Raw genomic sequence first — 24,273 nt, forward strand, 5'->3', positions numbered from 1 at the left:
TAGTTGTCCCTTAGAAATGAAAATCGCTTACCGTGACAAACGAGTGGGAAGCCAACAACACTCCAGTAAAGCGTCAAAAGGACAAAAGCCAGGCGATCCGTACGTGACCCGCTGGTGGACCTCACTGGTCGCCCGGAAATGTTCGGTTTTTGTAGGGACGCACCCCCCGGAGGCGGAGAGGCAAACCTCCGCCCCCGAGCGGCGCGGCCCAGTCCAATCACAAACATTTAAGCTACTTTTGGTTCAGCCCCCTTGAAAAAGGATTTTTCACATGGGACAGATGAGCTGTGCTGCAACAGATGCCAAGAAATGCTAAATATTATGGGTGCAAAACAAGTTATCTCTATGGGACCCACGCGCGTAGTAAAACAATACTATGGTGCAAAACAAGTTATCTCGTGAGATTCTCAAGCGCGTCTCCTAACTATGGGAACAAGGTGAAAAACAATAGAAGTTGTTACAATCTATGTCACAGAAGCAATCATACATCACAAAAGCATAATGTAATATTTTCCCCTATCAACAGGTATGGGGACGCAGTGGGCGGGCATGGGTCGCAGCCTCATGCAGCTACAAGACTTTAAAGAATCCATAATGCGGTCGGACAAGGCACTGGAAGAAACGGGTCTGGTCGTGTCTCGCCTTCTAATGGAAGCTGATGAAGCTACTTTTGAAGACACCATTAACGCCTTTGTTGGTCTAGCCGCCATACAGGTAGGACAGCAACCAGGGCCGGCCCAGAGCATAAACGGGCTATGCAGTTGCCTAGGGCACCACATAGTTGAAGGGGCACCCAATCACTTTGAGGCGAAAAAATACTCATGTCTTACATGTACATTTCGATATGAATCGGAGTGGGCCATTAACTGCCCGGTTTTACAGCAACAAATCATTGAAGTGACCAAATAACTTTACTAACATGAACCAGCTGCTGTTTTGTGACACTCACGGACAAACTTACATCCACATCATGAAGATTGACAACTAATGGCAGGTCATTAAATCAAAGGTCATTCAAACTCGTGGTTTAAAAACTAAACTAAAATGGTTACATAACAACAAAATAAATAGCATGACTAATGACTGAAACAGTAAGTAGAAAAATAACATGAACATGAACTTGGAACGTTATTTCCAGCACCGCATTGCATGCTGGGAGGCATAAGGCACTCGTAGCAATATGTTTTACGACAACCGTGTTGACAGCTGAGACTCAAAAGGTGGAGTTTTAATGATTACCTGCTGTGATTCTCACCCGGCTGTAGATAGCCCAGATAGACCTGCTGAGTAAATTGGATCTGCGGCCGGATGGAATTGTGGGCCACTCTGTGGGGGAGTTGGCATGTGGCTACGCTGACGGCTCCCTCAGCCAAGAGGAGGCCATTCTGGCTGCGTACTGGAGAGGACGTTGCATCAAGGAAGCTGAACTTCCTCCTGGGGCCATGGCTGCAGTGGGTGAGCGAAAGCTTTAATAACTCTCATCTGCCATTAGATAAACATTGAATTTTATAGAAGTTATATCATTGGATTATTGGTTATTTACAGAGATGGGTAGTAACGTGTTAGTTCTTCCGTTACATTTACATGAGTAACGTTTTGCCACGCCATACTTTTTACTTTTACATAAGTAGATTTGTGAAGAAGAAACACTACTATCACTCCGCTACTTAGGGCTACACAAGCGTCGTTACATTTTCCCTCTTTATTCTACATATTAAATTTTACCTTTTTTTTTTTTTTTTGCCAGCGCTGCCAATGCTTTACCAGTTCCACCAATGAAACATCGCAAAATAATCACATGACTCCATTATATCAATCAGATTCAAGCTTGCCATTCTGTGATCACGCCGGCCTGTTCAATCATGTTGCGTCTTTAAAGCACCGTAAAAAAATATTTTTTTTGATATTGAGCGTTGACCTTCACATGACGAATGAAACGCGGATTTTAAACTGTCTCCCAATTTTTATTAGGCACCGAATGGCCAGGGAAAACCGGAGATACATATGATCCTTTTAATTTCATAATGGGAACTATGAAGTGACTACAGTAGTCACTAGAGGTGTGCAAAATTTCCGATTCTTAGATTATTCGCGATTCGGCCATGGAAGATTCGAGAACGATTCACAAACATCCAAACTCCGATTATTGAAATATGCCAAGTAAAGCGGAAGTACAACACACTCAGCGCGCCGCGCGGTCTTTGGGGCACAACGAGGAAGAACGCAGCGAGAGTAGCTAAACATCATGCTTCTCATTACCCGGCCCCTCAGGTAATGCCAATGCTCAACTCACGGCTCTAGCTCAACTCATGCAACGAGATAAAAAAAACACAACAACATACCTGACTGCTGCCGAAAAGCTGCTATAAAGTACGTCATCCACATAATGTAATGGTAGATATCATTTATATAGGACTAGATGCACCAATGATTTGGTAGCGTGAGCAGCACATCTACAAAAAGCTAGATTCAGCCGTTATAAACGGCCGCCATCTTAAAGCAGTACACTTCCCTGCAAGGCTGTTGTAGCGAACCTTCCAAGCAAACCTGATTAACTTTTTATCTAAAATACTCCTAAATCGGTAAAATATTGACTTGAATCTATCTTTAAAATAGTTTTAAAACTTTCACATGTCGAAAGTAGACAAAAGGGAAATTATGGAGTAACGGGAGCAATTTTAACAATTTTAACAGTTGATTCACAACATTAAATTAATTGAATGTAGTTTAAAGCTGCTGTTACAGAATGGGGACTGGAGTTTTTTTTTATTTACTGTTATTTTTGTATATTTGTTTACTGCTATATGTTAACTTGATACTGAAATAGTAGTTTGGTTTAGCCTGAGAGGATTTTTGAACAATTTTGGAACTAATGTACAAAACATTTAATTTAAAAAAAAAATTAAAAAAAAAAAAAGGAGGGTGGGTGCATCAATAAAAGTTTTATAATCGAATCGGAGCCTCTGAATCGTAATCAAATCGTTAGGTGCCCAAAGATTCCCAGCTCTAGTAGTCACTATTCAACTACAGTGATCCCTTGGTACTTGGCGCCCTCAGTCTATCGCTGATGTTTTTTTGTTTTTTGTTTTTTTTTTAAATAAAAAAATAAATACAGTATTTTATAGAGCTGTCACAATCCAATCACCATGCTGCCTCCTGCTGCTTTTTTTGGTCAGGCAGTACACTGGAGTTAAGTTCACGATGATTGACAGGCATTAAGGTTTGATCTTGCCAGAGAAGCTTGGAAGCCCTAACTTCATGGAACGCATGTGCATTATTTAGGGGCAGTTTACATGAGGACTCTGCGACACAAAGACGCTATGAATCAATAGTGGACTCGCCTCGAGTGCATATGGTGTCGGCGAAGACGAAAAATTCTCTATCCTGCCTCCAAAGTGGAAAAATCTGATTGCCGGGGATTGAGGGGGGCTTCCTCGGCATGCGTATCAAAGGCCGTTAACGTCAGCACTCGTACACGTCACATTGGGCGTGCGGAGCGGTGCTACTAAACATTAAAAGCAGCAGATATGGCGGGATGTCGGTTTTAATGTACTGTTTTAATAATATTTTTAAATTAAATATGTTAAATGTTTCAATTTTGGTGCCTTTTTGAACAAAAGAAAAATGCCATTGATTCGAGTAGGCGGGCATATTTTTTTCCGGGCTGAGGGAGCTTGGTGGAGTCAAAGTGCATCGTTTTCTGTCGCCCTGTAAATCTGCACTGCCCCCTAGGGCCTGGCATGAATACTAGGTCGTTTTCATGCGGAATTGCGACAGTTCAGATAGAGACGCAAATGCAAATTTGAAATTTTTCGTATTCTTGGAGAGTCACCATGTAAACGGCCCCTTAGCTTGTTCAACAGTTGCTGTGGCAACTCACTGTAAGTGTGCAGCGTGAGCGGATTTGAGCGGACTAACTCAATGAAACATTTAATAAAGACAAGCATTTTTCCACGTAATTCTTGTTTAAAAATAATTCCGTGGGACAGTAACATGTTTAAAAGTTATCATAGTTTGATATTTGAAGGGCTTAAAAAACATTTATTAAAATATACATAAGTTTACAATAAGTTTTACTTTTTAAAATTATACTTTGGACGAAAAAAGTGGGGGGAAAAAAAACAAAACAATTTTGGGGCGGGGTAGCGGGGCACTACGTCGCAGTTTTGGTCCCGATTAACCACGAAAAAAGGAAGTATCACTGTATTCAAACTTGGAGCTATTTTCTCCAGTAGAGAGCACTCATGGTCTTTGGACGAGTGATTCTTCCTTTCTGTAGATTTTTTTTTCTCTAGCTGGAATTCTTTTTTTTTTGTACTTCTTTGGCTTAATGTGGTTATGTAATGGGTTATTGTACAGTATAAGGATTATACAGGAAGATGGTATTTCCTGCTGGGCATTACTGCCTGTCGCACCTCCTCCGGTGCCCATCAGTCAGCTGCAGGGTCATCAGCCAGAAACCACCATTCACCAACGTTTCGCTCCTTTAATTCTGGTACGTCTCCTGGTGGCGGAGCAGTGACAGGGACGTCTCCCTATCACCCCCTGCAGCTGATGGGTGTTGTCCCCTGCGGCTGTTGTCTGGGGGTTAGGTGTTCTTCCCCCAGGTTTTGTCCTTCCTCCTGAGCCAGAGCCAAAAGCTCCCTTTTTCCGCCTCTTCTGCCAGGTCTTTTATTGCCTTCTTTTGTCTTCTGCCCGTGAGTCCCACGTCCTTCAGGAGGCGTGTTGTTGACGTCCCCATGAAGCCTCGGCATCCAACCTCCACTGGGTAGATGGTAGTCTTCCAGCCAGCCTCGCAGCACTCAGCAACCAGCTCTGAGTACTTGTCCTTCTTGCGTTCACAGGCGGCCTCAATCCCCTCTTCCATGGGTACTGTGAGCTCGATAAGGAACGCTGCTTTTGCCTCGGCTGACCACACGACTATATCTGGCCGGAGAGAGGTGATGGTGATCTCCGTAGGGAACTGCAGCTTTCTGCCAAGGTCGACCCTCATGCTCCACTCCTGATAATCAGGGGAAAAGGGCCTCGGTGTTGTCCTTGGTCTGATGCTTCTCCTGGCCCCTCCTGCTGTGACAAAGTTGGTGGAGCCCTCCGCAGGTGGTAATAATCTGCTTCCCTGCCGACAGTCCTCCAGCACTTCGGCCAGCTTCCTCAGGACTTGGTCATGGCGCCACCTGTAGCGGCCCTGAGAAAGCGCGATCTTGCAACCTGACAAGATGTGTTGCAGACTGACGTTAGGAGCATTGCAGAGTGCACACCATTCCTCCCTCCCAAACCACTGGTGGAGGTTTCGAGGGCAGGGAAGCGTGTCGTAAGTTGAGCGAATGAGGAAGCTGAGTCTTGCCTGTGGGATCTTCCACACGTCTGACCAACTGATGTTCCTGTTTGTGATCCCCTCCCAGGTTGTCCAGCCTCCTTGCCGACCCTGCGACACAGCTTTGATTTTGTAGCGGTCTTCCTCCATCCTTGTCACCTCGGCTACCACCATCTCCTTCCTTTCCTTGCGGTTGGCCTTGGACCAGAACCGTGGTGCATCTCCCCATCCTAGGCCTACTCTCCCTATCTGGACTCTGCCCACAATCTCCTGATGTTGCAATCGGCTGATGGCTTGGTCGACCTCGGCCTGGGCGTTCCACTTGCGTCCAGTCCGAACCCTGGCATTGGCGTTCCGTACCGACTTGTCTGTGGACTCCCTGAGCTCGAGGACCAACCTGGCCTTCTCTTGCATGTAGCCCAGCTGGAGTGACTTCAGTGGCAACTGCAGCGTGTTCTTTCCAAAGAGGCTGGCTTCAGAGAGGCAGCGTGGAAGCCCCAACCACTTTCGGATGAATGAGTTGGCTTTCCCATCCATCTTATTCACGGTCGATGAGGAGATGTCACTCATTTTCAGGGGCCACATTATCCTCTGGTAGAGTGTAAATTGATAGCACCAGACCTTGTATTTCCCAGGGAGTTGGCTTTGATCGATCCTTGCCAGGCCATCGCAGAGCTGTTTCATGATTGTTTTCCTCATCTGTTCATCGGACAGCTCTGCGGTGTACTGCCTCCCCAGGCTTTTGATGGGCTGTTCTACGAGAAGTGGAATCTTCTCCCCCCCGACAACAAAGGTGCTGCTGTCATTCCTGACCCCTCTCCTGATTGACAGGCTGCGACACTTGGAGGGCTTGATCTTCATTCTTGCCCATGAGATCAGTTCGTCCATCCTTCTCAGCAGTCTTGATGTGCATGCTGCTGTCTGGAGGAGGGTGGTGACATCATCCATATAGCTCCTTAGTGGGGGAAGCCTTTGACCAGTTGGCAATTTGATCCCTCCTACCATTTGCCTTGCACCAATGAGAATTATCTCAAACGCTGTAACAAACAGTATTGGTGAAATGGCACAGCCCATCGCAATTCCAACTTCAAGCCGCTGCCACCCCGTGACGAAGTCTTCTACGGAGAAACACATCTGCAGGTTGCCGAAGTACTGTGCTACCATGTTCTTGACGCAGGTGGGCATGTGGAAAAAGTCCATTGCATAATTGATCAGCTGGTGCGGGACTGACCCGTAAGCATTGGCCAGGTCAAGCCATACAACGTGCAGGTCAGTCTTCTCCTGCTTAGCCTTCTGGATCTGGTCCCAGATCATTGTGGAGTGTTCCACGCATCCGGGGAATCCTGGTACTCCTGCCTTTTGGCAGTTCGTATCGATGTAACCATTCTCGAGCAGGTAGTTGGCCATCCTTCTTGCTAGTACTGAGAAGAAAATCTTCCCTTCTACGTTGAGAAGGGCGATGCTACGGAACTGGCCGATGACTTTGGAGTTTGCTTCTTTGGGAATGAAAACTGCTACAGCTCTTTGCCACTCGGTTGGAATGAGTTGCTTTTTTCAGGCAGTTCTCATTAGGTACCATAGCAGCTCTAGCACCTTGGGACAGTTCTTATAGAGCTTGTAGGGAACTCCATTAGGGCCTGGTGCAGCAGAGGATCTTGCCTTCTCCACAACTTGCCGGACCTCGCTGAGCCTTGGAGGCTTGATGTTGAACTCAGCTGTCGGCTGTGCGGGCTGGGGTACGTATCCTGGAGTTCCTAAGGGGACGCTCCTTAGAGAATCGCTATACTGGTCTCTAACATGCTTTTCCAACTGCTCCCTGGTGGTTTCGAGCTTGCCACTCTTCTTTTCCTCCAGCAGCTGTCTGGCATGCTTAAAGGGATCCTTGAAGAAGCTAAGTATCAGTATACAGTATAATAATAACAGTTCATATAGATAACTTTATGCTGAGAAATAAAACACCATTGTTTTTTTAAAAAAAAAATCAATCATCATAAGCAGTTACTCACAATGTTACACATTACTTGAGTATTTTATTTACCGAATACTTTTGTACTTGTACCTGAAAACGTTTTTTTGGATGACTACTTGAGTGATATTCTTTTGAAGTAACGCTACTCTTTTTAACATTCTAAATTTTTGGCGACTCTACCCACCTTTGGTTATTTAATATTTTCCGGCATTTCCCAAAAGAAGCTGTAATGGGCTCCAGTTGATCAGTGACTGTAATTAAGGCAATCTGTACTGCTAGATGGACAATTTGGTGCTTGATTTTTCAGGATTGACCTGGAAGGAATGTATAGCTCGGTGTCCCAAGGGTGTTGTGCCAGCTTGCCACAACGCTGAGGAGACGGTCACCATCTCTGGCCCTCAGGTCAGACATTTTTTCACAGCATCTCAAAGTTATTGCTGAATATCAAGCACAGTTTGATTTTTCTTTTTTTATTTCACAACTGATTTGCTGTTTATTCGTCAGGAGGCAGTTAGCAAGTTTGTGTCCGAGCTTAAAGAATTGGGAGTGTTCGCGAAGGAGGTGCGTAGCGCTGGTGTGGCTTTCCATTCCTACTACATGGCATCCATCGCGCCAGCACTCTTAGCCGCCTTGAGAAAGGTTTGTTTTCCTACATTATTTCACGACTGCGATTTAAATCCTTTTTACTGTACTATTTTGATACTGATATACTGAAACGGTATTAATTCTCTTTGTGTAGGTCATTAAGAGTCCAAGGTTGCGTTCATCCCGTTGGGTTAGCACCAGCATCCCCGAGTCAGAATGGGAATCGCCTCTGGCTCTTTGCAGTTCGGCTGATTATCACGTCAACAACCTTGTGAGCCCGGTTCTGTTCCAAGAGGGCCTCAGCCTAGTGCCTGACAACGCTGTGGTGTTGGAGATAGCGCCTCATGCTCTTCTTCAGGTCTGCACATACAAGTTTGGTTTTGAAATTTTGTTTTGAACTGTTGAATCAATTTTTTATACAACAATTGAACCAAAAACTAACTCAAACTTTATTACCGTATTGGCCCGAATATAAGACGACCCCGATTATAAGACGACCCCCTCTTTTTCAAGACTTAAGTTTGAAAAAAGACTTTTTGAACACCAAATTAATTTTTATACAGAAACGACCACGGAAAGCTTTTCTCTGACTGAGCATTTTTTAGGCGATCTTTTTGAGCTCTCCATCTCCGTACATTACACTCTGTGACACCATATTTCACAGCCGCTTTGCAGTTGTTTGAAGACACCGCCTCATTTATCACCATCAACTTGAAGTTTGCGTCATAACTTCTCCTCAGCTGCCGGTGTTCTGCCAAAATGTCCTACATCGGCGAAACGTCTTACATTAGTCGAATTTGACACCTAAATTACTACCGTGCGCTCTAAACTTGTTTTGTTTAGATGCATACAGGAATAACGTACTAAAGAAATGCCTGCAGAAAATACTTAAATGTAGTTATGTCAAATAAGGACGATTTAAATACGCTACGTGACTAATGTGGTCAACTGCTTCAAAGCTAACACAAAAAAACACAATGGTTAAAAGTATGAGAGGGTAATACATGCAAAAAGTATCTTTGAGGCTGTGAAAAGGTTCTAAATAACTAAATAAAAACAAAAATAGTGAGTACTCGCCGCTTCCAACCGATGTGCGCATGCGTGTGAATGCATATGCAAGCGCCCTGAGCATTGTGTAGGACGTTTCGCCGCGTAGTAAGGAATGGCCAAACACTGGTTAACCTGGCCAATCTTCGACCCACTTTTCTCCAAATTGTCGCGAAGTTTCTCCATTTTCGGTTATCTCTTCTATTACCGGTATTTTCTTCTCTTTTCCTTCTTACCACTTTCTTCTTCGTGTCAGGGGTTCGCTTTGGCCGCCCGAGTCGCGTTCAGCATTCGATTCATTGATGACTGGCGCCATCAAGCGTCGTGAATGGGTATATGTCTAGGCCGCAGTTTTTTTTTTTTTTTTTTTTTTTTTTTAGACCGCAGTTATAAGACGACCTCCTCTTTTTCAATCTTATTTCAGTGCAAAAAACATCGTCTTATATTCGGGCCAATACGGTAATAGACACACACATCACTACTACTTGTCATTTTTCCTAGGCCATCCTCAAGCGTAGCCTGAAGAACACATGTACTTCACTTCCCCTCATGAAGAGAGGTCACCCAAATAACTTGGAATTTTTCCTCTCAAACATCGGCAAACTTTACATGAACGGGTCAGTAAATATATCACTCTTTGCATTCAATGACAGTCTGGTTTAAAATGCTAATTGTCTGTGCACTTTTTTTTTTAGCATCAACTTGGATGTGAACAGACTGTGTTCAGAGATTAAATATCCTGTTCCTGTTGGAACGCCTATGATTTCCCCTTTGGTGCAGTGGGACCATTCCCAGACCTGGGATGTCCCTAAGACTGAGGACTTCTCCTCTGGTTCTGGCTCAAATTCAACTATAGTCTACAACATCAGTATGTACTGTTCATCGGTTTTGCTTCAGTTTGATTCAGGAAAGTACTTTTTTTACTAACTTGTTTGTCCAACTCTTAACCTCTAGACATTAATCCAGAGTCTCCAGATTACTATCTGATTGGACACTGCATCGATGGGCGTGTCCTTTACCCGGCGACAGGTTACTTAGTACTGGCCTGGCGCACTTTAGTGAGAAGTCTGGGTCTTTTCATGGACACGACTCCTGTTGTCTTTGATGACATCACCATCCACAGGGCCACCATCCTGCCAAAAACTGGTGAGCTGTGATATTAGGTTATTTTTCAATGTTTCCAAAGAATTGAGGTGATAAAAAATGAAAATAGCAGTTTTCCAAAAAGAGATAAAAGCTCAATTAAGAATAACTGTAAACAGACTAACGATATTAGATAACAGAGCTACAGTAACTGTTTTCTTTTATCTCTACAGGCGTTGTCCAATTGCAAGTGTCTTTCATGCCGGCCACGAACAAGTTTGAAGTTTCAGAGAATGGAAACTTGGCTGTCAGTGGTATGTTTTTGAAGATTTCATTTCTGTAGACAATACAATGATGTGCCAATGGCGTACCGCAAGCAACACGTCACTTCCGCTCATTAATATTCATGAAATTAGCTACTGTTGCTAAGTAGGGATAAGCCACCATTTGTCCCTAATAGGAAATGAATGGAAATCGTGTGCAAAGGAGATGTTTACACAGCCAAACCTACCAATTCCCTCCGAAAATGATGTGCCTGGTGCCAAATTGACTGGCAAAGATGTGGAAGAACATAAAAATGTTCAGTTAAAGAGATGGCTTGAGTGTCGAAGGCTGAAAAAGACTGGAAAAAAACGAGCCGACCTAAGCATAGCCTTAGCTTTTTTATCGACGCGACTGACAATGACATTCTGCTGTTTTAACAAGCTATCCTTTACTATCAGCCCTGTCTTTCTTGTATATCCTCTGGTTGTCCTACGTCTCTGATCGTTCTTGGTGGTAATTTAGTTAGCTTTGTGTAGCGATCGCCAATGCTACTTAGTGACAGCCAATGAACACTTTTAATTTTTTCATTGATAACAAATCTTAATTCTATCATTTATTTACACTTCCCCCTTACTAAAGTTGTGTTCTATTTATATATAATAACAAACGGTAACAGTGGCAGTCAGATACCATTGTAATTCTTTTCAGGTCATTCATCGTCAGACAGAAGCAGTACGGCACGTTACGCAAAAAAAAAAAGTTAAAAATATAAAAATGGCTTACCTTTTTGTCCTCTGAAAGACCATGCCAACCCAACAAAATGTTAACTGCATATGAAATGTGAATGGATTCACTGAGCTGGTGTTAAACTCCGCGCAAGTTGATTCGGTCGTCACATTTTTTTCCTCCCGAGTTTTTGGTTTCCGGAAACGTACGAAGAAAACATCCTTTATGTGTCGTAATGTCTAGAGTCATTTCTACAAGTTCCAAAAAAGCAATGCGTGATCGACATACCCGTTTACCGGCGAAAAGTAGCACAAATTACGTTGTTTCTATGCGGGGGCGGGTCTATATTGTCCCACTTCGGCGTTACTTCCGCTTTACGATGCGACGTCACGGTCTAAAAATAGCATGCCTGCGGTACGCCATTACCACATAGTACATTTCTAAGATTGTTAGGCAGGGACGGCCCTGTGCATCAGCAAGCTAGGCAGTTGCCTAGAGTGCCATCAAGTGGAGGGGGGCGCCAAATTGCTTTGGGTTTAAAACAAAAAAAATCCTCATGCTTCGCTGTTAGTCATCTCAAAATGTGTTTGTCTAGTTTTTTTTACGAAATCTCGAGACTGATTTCATCTCATTTTAGTCGACGTTTATTGAAAAAGTTTTTATTCTGTCATATTCAAAAAATGGACTCCAAAAATAAAGGTTTCCCAACTATTTCGAATGAACATTGACAGACGAGTGACTACAATGACAACGCCAACTTGGTGATAACACACACTCAGCAGGAAAACAGTACATTATTTTGAATTTATTATACCTACCTGGACACCACAAACTGTATTTTAAAAAAGAAAAAAAAAGTCTGACTTTAAGAGGACTCTTTCCATTCGCATTAGTAGCATGCGAACGCAAATGCTATGCTAACGCTACGAGTAAAGCTAAAGCAACATTGCATATTCTTTCTGGCCAAGATAGAACTAATTTTACCGTGTGTGCAAGCTTGGAGACTGGACAGGACACACTGCTGAGTCAGGGCAGGGGGCGCAGCACGTCACACGAGTGACACAACCAGACACTGCTACGATGCAGGCTAACAACACATACTGTATATGTCACAAATTGTGACCATGTGACAGAAACTATTGCGCATTTTCGTCTCATCAGACGAATACTGGCATTAGTCTTATGTTTTAGTCTCCCAAAGCACGTTTTTAGCTCGTTATTGTCTCGTCGTTGTCATGAAATTTTTTTTGCGTTGACTAAATATTTCGCTAACGTATCAATTACATTTCGATAGTCTACATATAAAAAATATTCATGGTTTCCGACTTGGATTCCTCACCTGTTATTTTGTAGCACTCACGAGGCAGGGAGGAACAGTTTTTGCTTCCAGTATGTAAGCTGATCCACTTCAAGAACCATCACAAATAATGACATGTGATTCAAAGATTCAGGACGAAACTAAAATGATCATACAACAACAAACTAAATAGTATAACTCGCAATTAAATGAAACTAATGGAACAGTAACTGAAAAAAATAATTGGCACAAAACATGACCTTTGAACGTTAATTTACAGAGCCGCATTGCATGCTGGGAGGCATGAGGCTCAAGTAGCAATACGTCGTACAAAAACATTGTTGAGAGCAGGTGGCAGCAGTGGTTGTCTGTCTCTCCCAAGGGAAATGAAAGATTTCATTGAACAGTAATAACCAAATGACGCTTCTTGAAACAATGAAGCTTTGCAGCCAGTTGATTCAAAGCTTCATGTGGTTCATTTCATTTTATTATCATTTAGGAGGTTGGGTGGGCTCCTAGCTACACTCTTGCTCAAGGCACTTAGTCTCCCCAGGCCAAGATATGATAAGATGTGATATGATATGATAAGATATTTCCAAAGATATGGAAGTACATAAATATTTCTGACATTTTCAGGAAAAGTCAGCGTTTTGGAGGACGCTGCCCTAGATTCCTTCCACAGTCAATTGAACCAAGATGCTCCCAAAGACCAGGAGGACCACAAACTGAAACTTTCTGCACATGATGTATACAAGGAACTCAGACTGCGCGGCTATGATTATAGCGACGCCTTCAGAGGCATCTTGGAATCTAACAATGCTGGTACGTTTTTTGTGTTTTTTTATTACCACGTCTTAATGTAGACAAGAAGTAACAATAGATTTTGGACGTACATCCAGGGTCTTTCATGCAATGACTAAGATGACTAATAGACATTAAGGCAAGATTTCGGGTCCTATATATTTCTGTCAGTAATGAGTCGAGGTTGAATGATGCCAATTTGCTAGACCACATTTGAACTCATCTTTTTACAGGTGACAATGGCAAGTTGCAGTGGATGGGAAACTGGGTTACTTTTCTAGACACCATGCTGCAAATGATTGTTGTTGGACTCTCTGGCCGTAGTCTTCGTTTGCCAACCAGGATTCGCTCGGTATGCATTGATCCCGCTATCCATCTGGGAAAGGTCTACGAGTATGCTGATGGGAAGCAAGGTATCTATCAGCCTCTAACTTTTGTAATTCAATTGGCATTTCCATTAGGAAACAAATGTCGATAGCTACACCTGTACACCTAAAAAAATATTGTTTGGTGGAAGAAATGACGGCTAGATAGTTAACCATTCTGGGGGAGCGTTAATTTTTTTCAAATGTTTTAGAGCTGTAGATTGGTATGTGTAGTAAATCTTAAAAATATTTCAACAGCTGTGACAGTCCACATCAACCGCTGTCTTGATAAAATCACTGCCGGCGGAGTGCAGATCAGTGGTCTACATGCCACTGTGGCACCACGTCGACAGCAGCAGCAGAACCCCCCTACCCTGGAGGAGTTTGTCTTTGTTCCCTATACGGAGACCGAGTGCCTGACGGCCAATGGGAAGCTTACGGAGCAGCTACAGCTTTGTAAAGGTACCCATCTAAAATCCCGTTTACGTGCTAGTATAAAAAATTTCCCATTAATGACTAACAACCTTATTTTAGCATCTAGCGTCATTTGTCTTAGTTCACAAAATCTTATACGTTCATTAAATCATAATATTTTCATCACAAATCAGATTCGACCAAGGTAAGAACAGTTTTAGGCTTTATGTTAACAGCAAAAATAAATTATATAAAACCGTGCATTATTCAAAACATGAAAATATGCTATTAGCCTATTGTCCATGTCTTCACTCATTGTCTCCTTTGAAGGGAAATTGTATTTTTGGTAAAATGCTAATTAGAATTGCCTGATATGATCGGGTAGCCGGTAATTTCAGCCAATAAAAGCATTTTAAAATGATATTGGATAATATTGACATCGGTTTTGGGCTAATATGCATGTTATATATGTTTATTTGAAAAACCTTGAAGATTATTTATCATTGGGCCATCACAGGACAATTAGCCATGATATGTTAGGTCAACGACCGCATACGTCAGTATCTGTTTGATATTGGTATCAAATTTTTGGACTTGGACATTATTAGACAACTCTAATGCTAATGAATAACTATATACATACCTGCTTTTGTTTTTTTAGGTACTAAAGTAACAATAAAAGCATAATATTTTTGCTAACATGCTATTCCATCATAAAATAACTGCAATAGTATGTATATGACGATCGATTAGCACGTTAGCAATAATGGCATTTAGCATTTTAGCAAAAATAGTATTTCCTTTCAAAGGAGACAATAAAAGCAGTTATTTTGATAATTAGTCATTAGCATGTTAGCAAAAATACCATGCTTTTATTGCTTGTTAATTTATAGTTCTCTTTTTGTAAAATGTTGATTTGAAAAGCCTTGAAGTTGTTACATTTATCATTATTAAAGCATCAAGTTGGCAATACAATTAGCCATTATGTCCGCGACCGCATACATCGGTATTTGTTTGATATCGGTGTTGGATTTTTTGGGTTGGACATTATCGGACAACTCTAACGCTAATCAATAATCATATACATACCTGTTTTTGTTTTTTAGGTACTAAAGTAACACAAGACATAAAAGCATCATATTCTTTGCTAACATGCTAATCGAGCATCACAAACATACCTGCAATGGTATGTATATGATGATTGATTAGCATGTTGACAAAAATAGCATTTAGCATGTTGGCAATAACAGCATTTCACTTCAAGGGAGGCAATAAAAGCAGGTATCTTTATGCTTATCGATTAGCATGTTAGCAAAAATCGCATGCTTTTATTACTTGTGTTACTTTAGAACCTAATAAAAGTATTAAAAGCAGGTATGGTTAGAATTATCGATGAGCATGTTAGCAAAAATACCATTCTTTTATTACTTGTGTTACTAAAATACCTAATAAAAGTATTAAAAGCAGGAATGTTTATGATTAGCATTATTGATTGATTGATTAGCATTAATACCATTTCCCTTCACTTTCTAGTATTAATCCACAGACTGCAGCGAAAGTTGGCCCCTCGTGGTATGAACTTCAGCATCCCAGGTCTGCAGGAAGTTTCAGAAAGCTCCTCTCCCAGCCCCGCATCCTCAGAGCCTAGCTTGATGAAGCTACTAACCACTCTTTGTGACCTGGAACTGAATGGAAACCTTGGTTCAGAGCTGGAGCAGACAGTGGAAAAGGAGAGGGCATGTTTGCTACAAGACGGTCTGCTGCGGGGCCTTCTGGATGGCCCAGCTCTTCGGCACTGTGTGGACATTGCCTTGGAAAATACTATACCTGGCAAGATCAAAGTCTTGGAAGTAAGAAATTCAACAAATGAGGAGTCAAATGTGTGGTTATTTTTTGGTGAACATATCTTTCTATGTTCCTGTCACCAGGCACTATCCAGTGATGGTCAGCTCTTCTCCCGTGTAGTAGATATCCTCAACATTCAGCCCATGCTGCGTGTGGAATATGTTGCCACGGCAGCCAACGAGGATCTTATGGCTCCCCACCAGACCACCCTGGAGGAGTTGGCTACCACTACAGCACAGTGGGACCCTCTATTGGGCACTGCTCCTGGAGGTGCAGCTGGAGGGGCTGACTTAGTTGTTTGTAACCATGCTTGGGGCCCTCTAAGAGTAGACCCTCATCTGCTGGTGAAAAATCTAGCTTCTGGAGCCAGGCAAGGGGGATTTGTTCTCCTTCACACGTTGCTCAAAGGAGAAACTCTTGGGGAAACGGTACACTTCCTCTCAAGAATTAATGACAGCAAGAATCAGCGTGGACTGCTCACACAGGTTAGTGGGGGATATACAAATCTCCTTCCAGCTACATGAGTGTTTTCCTATTTGAGTCTGCATTTTTTCATTTACAAGTTTAGGATAAGTATAAACCTCTGTTGTGTACTTTATTTACACTAAATTCACATTCTGCGCAATATAGTAAACATCAGTGCCGACCAATGTTATTTTTGGCCGCCCTTTCAATTTTTGTCGTGGTCATTTGAACAAAAATACTTTTCAGTCATATATGAGGCATTTCAAAATGTTTTCGTTTTCTAAGATGAAGTATATTTCAATATGTTACATATAAAAAATGTTAGAAAATATAAATTAAAGTGCACTTTAAATGGGACTTTAATGGACGGGCGCACCTTCAATAGCTCGTTTCAGGTGAACCATAAACAGTGACGGAGGTACACCGTTTAAGTTGTGAAAATAAGACATTCACAAAATATACAATATATTATTGTGACAAAAGCATTCGACTGTATCGACATTAACACAACTTGCTTTTAATTTCACTTCCCTTGTTTGGTGCGGGGATAGAAGAAGAATTTAACTTTTTTGAATGTGTGAACATTTTTTTGTCATCCTTGTCATTAGACTGAGTGGGAGAGCGTGTTTGCCGAGGCTTCACTTAACCTGGTGGCTGTCAGGAAGTCTTTTTACGGCTCGGCGCTCTTTCTCTGTCGATGTCCGTTTACTATCCAACAACCAATTGTCGTTGCTGTTGATAGTGTTGACTACAAGTGGGTGGAAACACTCAAGGTAAGTTCCACATTTTCACGACAGTTCCCAATATAGTAGAATATCAATGTCCTTCTTTCCCTGAATGTTTTTTCTGTTGCCCTTGGAATAGGAAGCACTTGCCGAGCCCTCAGATTCTCCAATTTGGTTGACTGCTTCGCAATCGCACTGTGGCATCGTGGGAATGGTCAACTGTCTGCGACAGGAACCTGGCGGTCTCCGAATACGGTAGGATGCAGGCTTACTGCTGTTTAAGTGCATGATTTATATATATGGCTATGCATTTATTTCCACTTGTAATTGTGGATCATAGGGGTGTGACAACATATCGAAAAATGTGGTATATCGTGATTACGGATGTGGGCGAATAATCTTTTATCCGCCTACTCATAATTTAATGTTTCGTATATTACAAGTCGATTAAACCCAGCATCATGCATCTTGGTCTTTGAACCTCTGCTAACAGGCTGTGAAAAGATGCCAGGTTGTTTGCATGTTGTCTGGTTTTAGATCCCCTTGGTGGCGAGTTACTTTTTGTTATTTGTTCTGATGAGGCATATTTTGGCCACCAAAAGCTAAGACTGTTTATTGAGACAAAATTTTCAAGCTCCTCCTTCTCCACAACTAAGTACAATAATATCTGGATTGATTGAAAGATTTAGGTTGTTCACATACGAACACCTGCAATTATGTTGGTAACTTTCTGCATATCTGCATAATTAGCCTGATTAGCATACCACAGACGAAAAAATACAGTGCAAATTATTGTTTTTCTGTTAATTTGTATTTGTAGAAACCACAGACATAGAGAAAATGTTATGAAGAGCAAGTTTGGTCTGGTTATTGGATATTCATACTATAGCAACTATTATTTATGTTGTGTTACGTCCGCAATGGTTCATGGGTAGTTGTATCAACCATGACTTGAGAGTGGTGGTTGCTGTTGTTGTGTTCTAGTGTTTTGAATGTTCAGCAAAGGCGCTGTCTCTTGGGGTGGGTGCAGTGTATGGGGCACAAAAGCAGCAAGTGTGAAACATATCTCCCGATTAGTCGAAAGTCTTGCTTTTTTAACGATTAGTAATTTTTATATGAACTTTTTTTTTTTACTAATCTTGCAAGTAAATTTTTGTTTATGATCATTAATTCACAAAAACATTTTGGAACACTTAAATTCTTTATTAAAGTACAAATAAACACATAAATAACAATAATACATCACATCTAAAACAATGAGGACAAATGCTGATGGCATTAACTAGTGCAAAAGAACACTGTGACTTCACTTTTCCAACAATTTTTACTTTTTTTTTTTTTTTTTATGTCTATATTGTTCTCAGCATTAGAGTGAGCACCAGCAGAGTAGATAAATAAAAGTCATGTATCACTGAAGTGAAGTACGTGAACAAAACTTAATAATGCACATTGGTACGGCGCTATGGCGGAGTATTACGACCCAAAAAAAAAAAAAAAAAAAGGACGTGATTAAAGTCGGAATATTGTTAAGAAAAAAAAAAGTCTTATTATTACATAGGGCTAATGTAGCTATGAGCCGCTACCCACTTTACATACATGTACCTTCGCTAGGAGCTATGACAAAGCATTAGTTTAAATTCTTCTATAGATTATAATTTGATGTATATGATGCAAAATAATGATTTCTTTATTTGTAAACCGATTATAAAATACAAGATGCTTTCAATATTGTTGATTTTCACAGAGGTGGCAACGCGCTACGTAAAGTATGTAGCTGCTTTTTCAGCTACATTAGCCCCAACACTCTGTCGTAAGACCCACATGAAAGCAACTTCAATAAAAAATGTCATTATATCGACTTACGATCCGCCATCTTTTTGTCTCCTGTCGTCTTCCAAAATTATACCTGTGTGACGGCTCTTCAGGTGTTTATTTACAGCCGACGTGCTGCCGTGGTATGCAAGCTTGGTGTACAGTGTACCCTCCTTTGTTTCATTGAAGTAAGTCCATGCTTTGGTCACTCTGGTACAGTTTTTTGGCTTTGTGCCGCCTTTTCCACTTGAATCCCGAGCGTCAGCCACTCTCAACTTTCCAGGCATATATTTTTAAAACCCTATATTAACTCTCGATGAGATGGTGTGTCCGTCGACGCATTTACGTCATCGATGACATCGACCGGTCGGACAAAATTTGCGTTCAAGTTACACAAACCTTAGCAAGTACTTGCTAAATTTGGATTTTGAACCATCTTTTTCACCATATTTATGTGTTTGTTTCCCAGATGCTTATTTGTGTCAAATCTAAATGGCTCGGCTGAAGCGCAGCTACAGCAGTTTGACGATCCATCCATGCAGGCGGTGCTCAAGAGGGACCTTGTCATGAATGTATTCAGAGATGGGCACTGGGGCGTCTTCAGACACCAACAAATAAATCTCGGTATAAAATGTGCATGTATTTATTACTTCAAGAACATTTTTTAAGGAATTTATAATTTTTCTAATCTATATTTGTGTGTTTTTTTTTTTTTTGTCCTTTCTTAGATCGAAATGAAGACTTGACAGAGCACGCCTACGTTAACGTATTGACTCGAGGAGACTTATCGTCGCTTAGCTGGATCGCCTCGCCCCTCTGCCATTTTGTTCCCTCCAACCCCAATGTGCAGCTGTGTCGTGTCTATTACAGCTCGCTCAACTTTAGAGATATCATGCTCGCCACTGGCAAGCTTCCGCCAGATGCTATACCAGGTAAAACTATTTAAAGTATTGTTTCTGTAAGCAATAGAATTTAAAACTTTTTAAAAACATTTTTATACCAAAAATTGATCAGGTTCCTCATTTTGCAGGGGACCTTGCACTGCAGCAATGTATGCTAGGTATGGAATTTTCTGGTCGTGATCCAAGCGCTCAACGTGTGATGGGACTGTTGCCTGCTAAAGGCCTGGCAACATGTGTGGATGCAGATAAAAGATTCCTATGGAATGTTCCTCCTAAATGGTAAGTTGATTTTGAGGATCTTTTTATTATAATGAGAATTTCTATTTATGAATAAGAATATTTAAACCAATGTAGTATTATCGTTGTGTCTAATATGTTGGTTACCATTAAAACGTACTGGTAAAATAATCAAAGGGCCTATCATCTCTTTCTTATGACTTTCTTGTAGCATATTTATGTGACACTGTTGTTGATATAGTTGTGCCCCCACCCCGTTGTTGTGATATTACGGTAAAAAGGAACTTACTAAGTGATGAGTCGTGTGCGCGTGTGATGAGGAGCACACTGAATAAAGAAGTGTTGTTCCACTCAAGTCTCGGCCTTAAATGTACAACCCCAAGCAAAAAAAAATAGGAAATCACCAGTCTCGGACGAGCACTCACGCAGACATTTTATTATGTAGAACAAACTCACTCAACAAACTCACTTGTCAAGAGTCAAGAATCTGCACTGGACAAGGTGTCAAGAATCAAGAATCTGCATTGGACAAGGTGATGATGCTGGAACTTTTGTTTGGTGCTGTTCCAGTGAGATTAACAAAGATGACTGCCTGAAGAAAACATAAAAATTCCCTCAGTCCTTGATGATATGGGGCTGCATGTCAGCAAAGGCGCTGGGGAGATGGCTGTGGTTAAATCTTTAATAAATGCACAAGTTTACATTCAAATTTTAGACAGCTTTTCCCTTCAATTGAAAATGTCATTTTCCAAGATGACAATGCATAATGCCACTGCGTTAAAACTGTTGAAGCATTCCTTGGGGAAAGACTCATCTAGTCAATGTCATGGCCTGCAAATAGCCCAGATCTCAACCCTATTGAAAACCTTTGGTGGAAACTGAAAAAAAATGGTCCACAGCAAGGCTCCGACCTGCAAGGATCATCTGGCAACTGCAATCAAAAAGTTGGCACCAAATTGATGAAGAATACTCAAGTCCATGCCTCAGAGACTGCAAGCTGTCATAAAAGCCAGAAGTGGTGCTACTAAATACTAGAGATGTGTTTTGATTATTATTTCTTTGTTTCTTTCTCATGATTCCATATTTTTTCCTCAGAATGGAGTTATTTTATATATATTTCTCTGCACTTTCTCTATAAAAGTAATTTACTGACCACCACAATGTTTTTATTCATTTCTTTTATTGTGTCCGAATGCTAAATAGTTGCACTTTTGAACTAATTCATTATTTTTCACGCTTTTTATCTGAGTTTGTTCTACATGATAAAATGTCTGAGTGAGTGCTTGTCTGAGACTGGTGATTCCATACTTTTTGCAAGGGGTTGTACCTAGATTGAGGAAGTACGTAACACTTCTGTAGTAGACTTTCAGAGAGGTCCGAGTACAATTTAATCTGTTGATATGCAGGACTCTAGAGCAAGCTGCCTCAGTGCCGGTGGTCTACGCCACAGCCTACTACTCTCTAGTGGTTCGTGGCAGGCTGCGCCCTGGAGAGAGTGTTCTCATTCATTCTGGATCAGGGGGTGTCGGGCAAGCTGCCATTGCCATTGCCCTCAGCAAGAATTGCAAAGTCTTCACAACAGTTGGTAAGCATGATAAATACATTTTTATTATATTTCACATTTATTTAAAATGAAAGTAATCTGAAAGTTAGAATATTCTATCAAAAAATATATACAAAATCTGTATAAAAATGTGTTGGAAAAAAAATACTTCTTCGCTTTCATTTTTGTAGGCTCGGCAGAAAAACGAATTTACCTGCAGGAGCGGTTCCCACAGCTTTCTGAAGAGTCCTTCGCTAATTCCAGAGATACATCTTTTGAACAGCACATCCTTCTCCACACTCAGGGCAAAGGTGTGTGGCATCCATCTTTGATGGAGAGCAACTCCATATTCTTTTCTTCAGGTTATTTTTTTGACCATAACATGATCCATAACTTCTCCACACTCAGGGCAAAGGTGTGTGGCATCCATCTTTGATGGAGAGCAACTCCATATTCTTTTTTTCAGGTTATTTTTTTTACCATAACATGATACATGGCGTGATTGTATCAATCCAAATCAAAACTAAATGCAAATTAAAAAAAATAAAAAAAAAAACATTACCACTGTAATTAAACGGATACTCTAAGCAGCAAAATTTGATTGGAAGATTTTTTTCTCATCGAATTACTCGAGTTAATCAATTAATCGTTGCAGCACTTTTATGATGGGTTTCAGGTGTGGATGTGGTGCTGAACTCTCTGGCTGAGGAGAAGCTGCAAGCTAGCATTCGCTGTCTCGCACGACATGGACGATTCTTGGAAATTGGCAAATACGATCTTTCTAACAACTCCCCTCTGGGTAAACCGAGCATTAGACTGACGTCATGTCAGATGAACTAGTTTTGATTTATCAGTGAATGGTAATCTCTCCAGGTATGGCTCTGTTCTTGAAGAACGTGGCATTCCACGGCATATTGCTGGACGCCCTCTTTGAAGAAGGCAATCGTGAGTGGGAGGAGGTGTCGCAGCTGTTTCAAGAGGGCATTACGGCCGGCGTGGTCCAGCCTCTAAAGACTACAGTGTTCGAAAGAGATCGTGTAGAAGAGGCTTTCAGATACATGGCACAGGGCAAACATATCGGCAAGGTCCTGCTGCAGGTCAGTCACGCCTTTGGCCATCAAACCAAGTCTTAATTTACATTTTATGAATTAGTTCTCATTGGAAACACATGAAAATATTAAAGGAAGTGTTTTGGGTGTCACATAGGTATGTCAGGAGGAGACAGATAGATCAGTCCATACTGCTTCCGGTTTAACTATCCCGGCCCTTCGTCGTACCTACTGCCTTGCATCACACTCCTATATCATCACCGGGGGACTCGGGGGCTTCGGCCTCGAACTTGCTCAGTGGCTAACTGAAAAAGGGGCACGTAAACTAGTGCTAACTTCCAGATCGGGAATCAGGAATGGTAAGGCATGAGAAGAATGGACTACAAATTGTAACAGCTGTCACTGAGTTACATTAAAATTAGGGCTGTCACTCGATTAAAATTTTTAATCGAGTTAATCACAGCTTGAAAATTAATTAATCGTAATAAACCGTAAAATATGCCATATTTTTCTGTAAATTCTTGTTGGAATGGAAAGATAAAACGGATATATACATACAACATACTGTACATAAGTACTGTATTTGTTTATTATAACAATAAATCCACAAGATGGCATTAACATTATTAACATTCTTTCTGTTAATGGGATCCACGGATAGAAAGACTTGTAGTTCTTAAAAGAGAAATGTTATAGTTACAAGTTATAGTAATTTTATATTAAAACCCCTCTTAATGTTTTCGTTTTAATAAAGTTTGTAAAATTTTCAATCAAAAGTAGAGTTTATATAATAATAATAAGAAGAATAAAAATAATAAGAATAGTGACCAAAGTCTGAGTAAGTTTTATGTGTATTTTGCATAGCTATTTTGATTGAGAACGCCAGTTCTCTTTGCATAGTTGTGTAATTGTGTAAGAATTGGGCCTCATTAATACAGATTGAAGTGCTTTTCTTTATGTAAACTTTTTTTTTTTTTGAGAGAGATAGGAATATTATTTTTGTTGTGCTTTCACTAAATGATACTTATGTTTGTTGTGAAGGAGTTACCGAAGCTTATGCCAATAAACGGCGCTGTCTAATAAACGTCTGTGTCCACTCGCCTTTATAACATATATATCTCTGTACATATCTTACCCAAAATACAAAAAAAATTGTAAAATTGCCACTAAAAGAAAGTAAACTTATAGAAATATGTGTGGAGCACAAATAGTACAATTCAACAGCATAAACGTCTCCCAACAACTACTAATTCTCCTACTATTAGGAGGAATAACATTAGTATGGAACGGCGCTGCCCCCAAGCGGCCGGTGGCATTCTCTTCACTCTCAATGTGCATAAACGGCGTCATTGTAATCTGTTTGAGGCAATGCGTGAGCGGGTCATTCCTTGCATGCGTTAATTGCATCACATATTTTAACGTGATTAATTTTTAAAAATTGATTACCGCCTGTTAACGCGATAAATTTGACAGCCCTAATTAAAATAGCTGGTTACATACAGCCTGTGTCATTTTTGTACTTTTTACCTTTGCTAGGGTACCAGGCAAAGCGTGTGAGTGAATGGAAAAGTCAGAATGTGGAAGTCTTGGTGTCAACCAGTGACGTCAGCACACTTGAGGGAGCAAAAAAGCTGATTGCTGAGGCTTCCACGCTGGGTCCAGTCGGTGGGGTATTCCACCTCGCAATGGTAAGTCTCGACATGATTTAAAATGGAATTATTTTATGTTTTTAAATTTTATTTGCAATACTATAACCAGTTTGTACTTAAATTGAAGCATTAAATATGTTTGTACTGTATTTATCTTGTCGACAACTAATTCTATGCATAG

The 24,273-nt window shown here is 41.0% G+C and overlaps 1 protein-coding gene across 1 annotated transcript in view; it reads left to right on the forward strand.

The window, feature by feature from the left end:
* The window catches only part of fasn (fatty acid synthase), a 57,347-nt gene that overhangs the window by 23,449 nt on the left and 9,625 nt on the right, over nucleotides 1–24,273 (forward strand). Inside the window, exons 10-34 of the mRNA XM_057826903.1 lie at nucleotides 527–714; nucleotides 1,266–1,455; nucleotides 7,591–7,685; nucleotides 7,788–7,922; nucleotides 8,023–8,226; nucleotides 9,417–9,532; nucleotides 9,611–9,783; nucleotides 9,870–10,061; nucleotides 10,232–10,312; nucleotides 12,922–13,107; nucleotides 13,320–13,499; nucleotides 13,710–13,913; nucleotides 15,399–15,715; nucleotides 15,794–16,195; nucleotides 16,784–16,948; nucleotides 17,040–17,155; nucleotides 19,182–19,336; nucleotides 19,441–19,644; nucleotides 19,743–19,893; nucleotides 21,258–21,436; nucleotides 21,586–21,705; nucleotides 22,071–22,193; nucleotides 22,268–22,491; nucleotides 22,601–22,802; nucleotides 23,980–24,131. Coding sequence (XP_057682886.1) covers nucleotides 527–714; nucleotides 1,266–1,455; nucleotides 7,591–7,685; nucleotides 7,788–7,922; nucleotides 8,023–8,226; nucleotides 9,417–9,532; nucleotides 9,611–9,783; nucleotides 9,870–10,061; nucleotides 10,232–10,312; nucleotides 12,922–13,107; nucleotides 13,320–13,499; nucleotides 13,710–13,913; nucleotides 15,399–15,715; nucleotides 15,794–16,195; nucleotides 16,784–16,948; nucleotides 17,040–17,155; nucleotides 19,182–19,336; nucleotides 19,441–19,644; nucleotides 19,743–19,893; nucleotides 21,258–21,436; nucleotides 21,586–21,705; nucleotides 22,071–22,193; nucleotides 22,268–22,491; nucleotides 22,601–22,802; nucleotides 23,980–24,131 — 4,454 coding nt within the window. The remainder of the gene's footprint in view (nucleotides 1–526; nucleotides 715–1,265; nucleotides 1,456–7,590; nucleotides 7,686–7,787; nucleotides 7,923–8,022; nucleotides 8,227–9,416; nucleotides 9,533–9,610; nucleotides 9,784–9,869; nucleotides 10,062–10,231; nucleotides 10,313–12,921; nucleotides 13,108–13,319; nucleotides 13,500–13,709; nucleotides 13,914–15,398; nucleotides 15,716–15,793; nucleotides 16,196–16,783; nucleotides 16,949–17,039; nucleotides 17,156–19,181; nucleotides 19,337–19,440; nucleotides 19,645–19,742; nucleotides 19,894–21,257; nucleotides 21,437–21,585; nucleotides 21,706–22,070; nucleotides 22,194–22,267; nucleotides 22,492–22,600; nucleotides 22,803–23,979; nucleotides 24,132–24,273) is intronic.

The sequence above is a fragment of the Corythoichthys intestinalis genome, chromosome 21 (assembly GCF_030265065.1).
Source record: "Corythoichthys intestinalis isolate RoL2023-P3 chromosome 21, ASM3026506v1, whole genome shotgun sequence".
NCBI classification, from domain to species: domain Eukaryota; kingdom Metazoa; phylum Chordata; class Actinopteri; order Syngnathiformes; family Syngnathidae; genus Corythoichthys; species Corythoichthys intestinalis.